Source organism: Silurus aristotelis (genome assembly GCF_946808225.1).
Source record: "Silurus aristotelis genome assembly, chromosome: 6".
Lineage (NCBI taxonomy): Eukaryota > Metazoa > Chordata > Actinopteri > Siluriformes > Siluridae > Silurus > Silurus aristotelis.
This window is the reverse complement of record NC_139579.1, coordinates 34387544-34390508: the sequence shown is the minus strand read 5'-3', so window position 1 is coordinate 34390508 and position 2965 is coordinate 34387544. Positions and strand designations below refer to the sequence as shown.

At 45.4% G+C, this 2965-nt stretch overlaps 1 protein-coding gene across 1 annotated transcript in view; it reads left to right on the top strand.

The window, feature by feature from the left end:
* Positions 1-293: 293 nt before the first annotated feature.
* Positions 294-2965, top strand: part of nphp1 (nephronophthisis 1) — a 30299-nt gene continuing 27627 nt past the window's right edge. Inside the window, exons 1-2 of the mRNA XM_083544687.1 lie at positions 294-365; positions 489-549. Coding sequence (XP_083400813.1) covers positions 355-365; positions 489-549 — 72 coding nt within the window. The 5' untranslated portion in view covers positions 294-354. The remainder of the gene's footprint in view (positions 366-488; positions 550-2965) is intronic.

The window sequence follows — 2965 nt, the reverse complement described above, 5'->3', positions numbered from 1 at the left end:
ACTCCACTAAATAAATATGTGTTCAGCCTCGACTTGAACACTGAGACTGTGTCTGAGTCCCGAACACTGATTGGATTGTTGTTCCATGGATTCTTCATTATTTGAGGTACCAACAAATAGCCTGCACCTTTTGATCTAAGTAGGCGTGGAGGATCATCCTGGTACAGAAGTTCACTCAGATACTGTGGGTGGAGCTTTTAAACATCTATCATTGGGAAAAACAGTGATATAAACATAAATTGTGTGTGTGTGTGTGTGTGTGTGTGTGTGTGTGTGTGTGTGTGTGTGTGTGTGCAGGTGGACTCTTTGCTAAAGGACTGTAACAGACTGGATGTGTCAGTAAGAAAGACAACGATGTCTCAGAGGTACAGTGTCTCTCCTGCAGCATTACATTATGATTACATTATGGTTTCTTCCCCACACATGGATGATTCTGTGTGTGTGCGTGTGTGCATGTGTGTGTGTGTGTGTGTGTGTGTGTTTTACAGGTGTTCAGATCTGCAGAAAGCGGTGACAGAGACACTGACAACACTGCAGAAACTCACCAAAGTAACCTGACATTATCCACACCTACTGCATAAACTGTTCATGTATTACACACAAAGACCATGCCTCTTTCACTGAGATACACACGGAGACCATGCCCCTTCATCAATATACACACAAAGACCACGCCTCTTTCACTGAGATACACACGGAGACCATGCCCCTTCATCAATATACACACAAAGACCAAGCCTCTTTCACTGAGATACACACAGAGACCATGCCCCTTCATCAATATACACACAAAGACCACGCCTTTTTCACTGAGATACACACAGAGACCACGCCCTTCACCAATATACACACAAAGACCAAGCCTCTTTCACTGAGCTATACACGGAGACCACGCCCCCCTTTGCTGAGATACACACAGAGACCACACTTCTTTCACTGAGATACACATAGAGACCATGCCCCCTTTGCTGAGATACACACAGAGACCACGACTCCTTTACTGAGATTCACATCGAGGCCACGCCTCCTTCTTAGGCTACAAAATTAAGGCAAAGTTTATTGGGTTATACATTTTCTCTTGCTTTGTATCTCTCCTTCGGTCTTTTTGTTCAACTCTGTCAACTTTGTCTCTCTATCTGTCCATCTCTCTCTCTCTCTCTCTCTCTCTCTCTCTCTCTCTCTCTCTCTCTCTCGGTGCATGCGGTGTGTGTGTGTGTGTGTGTGTGTGTGTGTGATGGCGAGTACAAACTGAGAGCAACTGGGTGATTTCCTGGTTTTCTTTTTCACCTTTTCGACTTTTGGTGTCACTTGTTGAACTAAAAAGACAGGGAGCGATCCGGAGTTGTAGAAGTAGTAGAGGAGTTGCGGTACATCACACAGAGGGCGGCGTCTCCTGTCTCCACCCGGGAATGGAGTCAGGTGTGTACCGGGCGGCGTGGTGGTGGAGGAAGTGCTGCTGGCGGCAGGAAGAGAAATCGGTTATAGGAATATCTTATTGGCTTCCCGAATGAACAAAGCGTTGATGGTGTTCGTAAAGGAGGAGCGGCAGGTGAATTTTGTGGTCAGTGAGGGGATTACGGTGATTGAAGAACATGTTACTTTTACACCATTAATCACTCCAAATACCCGAGTTACTGTCCCTAATGTACTGCCGTTCATTCATAACGATGAGACCGAGCGAAGGCTTCTGCACTACGGCAAACTAGCCAGCTCAATTAAACCTGTTCCTCTGGGCTGAAAAAACAAGAAGCTAAAGCATGTCATGTCCTTCAGGAGACAAGTGTTCATGTTCCTTAATGACCAAGAGTTAGAGTGTCCTTCAGAGTTTGGCATGATGGCAGGGCATACATGGTTTATGCTGATACCGGTAACTGAAAGTGTTTTGAGTGTGGGGATGTTGAACATGAGGTAAGCATGTCCACACAGGGCTCAGACCGCTGAGGAGATACCTGGAGCAAACACTAAGGAGGAACCTGGACCCAGTACTGAGCAAGCAGTTAGGCCCAGTGCTGAGGAGGAGTCTAGACCCAGTGCTGAGGAGGAGTCTAGACCCAGTGCTGAGGAGGAGTCTAGACAGTACTGAGGAGGCAAATGGACATGTTACTGGAGATGTTATAAAGCACAGTTTAGAGGATACAGGTGAACAGGGTATTGGGGAGGAGGTTGTTAAGACTGTAGACAGTGAGGCAGGAAAAAAAGAAACTCAGAGAGATAAAAACACAGAGGCTGAATTTTAATCAGACAAACAACAGTAACCTGGAAGTCCTGTCTTTAGACCAGGAGAAAGCATTTGAACGTGTAGACCATGGATATATTTTTCACGTCTTAAAAAGCGTATGCAGATGATCTCACAGTTTTTAGCACAGGGAAAGATGATGTCACGATTTTAACTAAATCCTTCCAACTATATGAAAAGGCTTCTTCTGCAAAAGTCAACTGGGCAAAAAGCGAGGGGTTTGTTGTTGGCAACTGGAAACACGGAGCAGTTCCACAGCTCGCAGGTGAGCTAAAATAGAGAAAAGATGGACTAAAGATTTTGGGAGTGTTTTTAAAGAATGAACAATTATATAAGAAGAACTGGGAGGGGCTGCTGGAATAGGTGTCGGCACGATTGTCCAAATGGAAATCGCTGTTACCACGTTTGTCCTACAGAGGAAGAGTTCTGGTAGTAAACAATCTGGCTGCCTCAACAGAAGACCACTGTGATGGAACCACCAGAAGACCTGACCATTAGCATACAAAGGAAATTTGTAATCTTTATTTTGAACACATGCAGCAGCCCCGTACCTACTATTAAAGGAAGGTGGGCAGGGACTGGTGGACGTGAGGACCAGAATCAGTGCGTTCAGAATACAAGTTAATTGAAGGAGGCTGGAAATTAGCGGTGGAACTGAAAGAGGTGACTGGACTGAGATGCTTATGTCTGGTCACAAAGCTGAAGGAAGAACTCTACAGCTCTACCAGG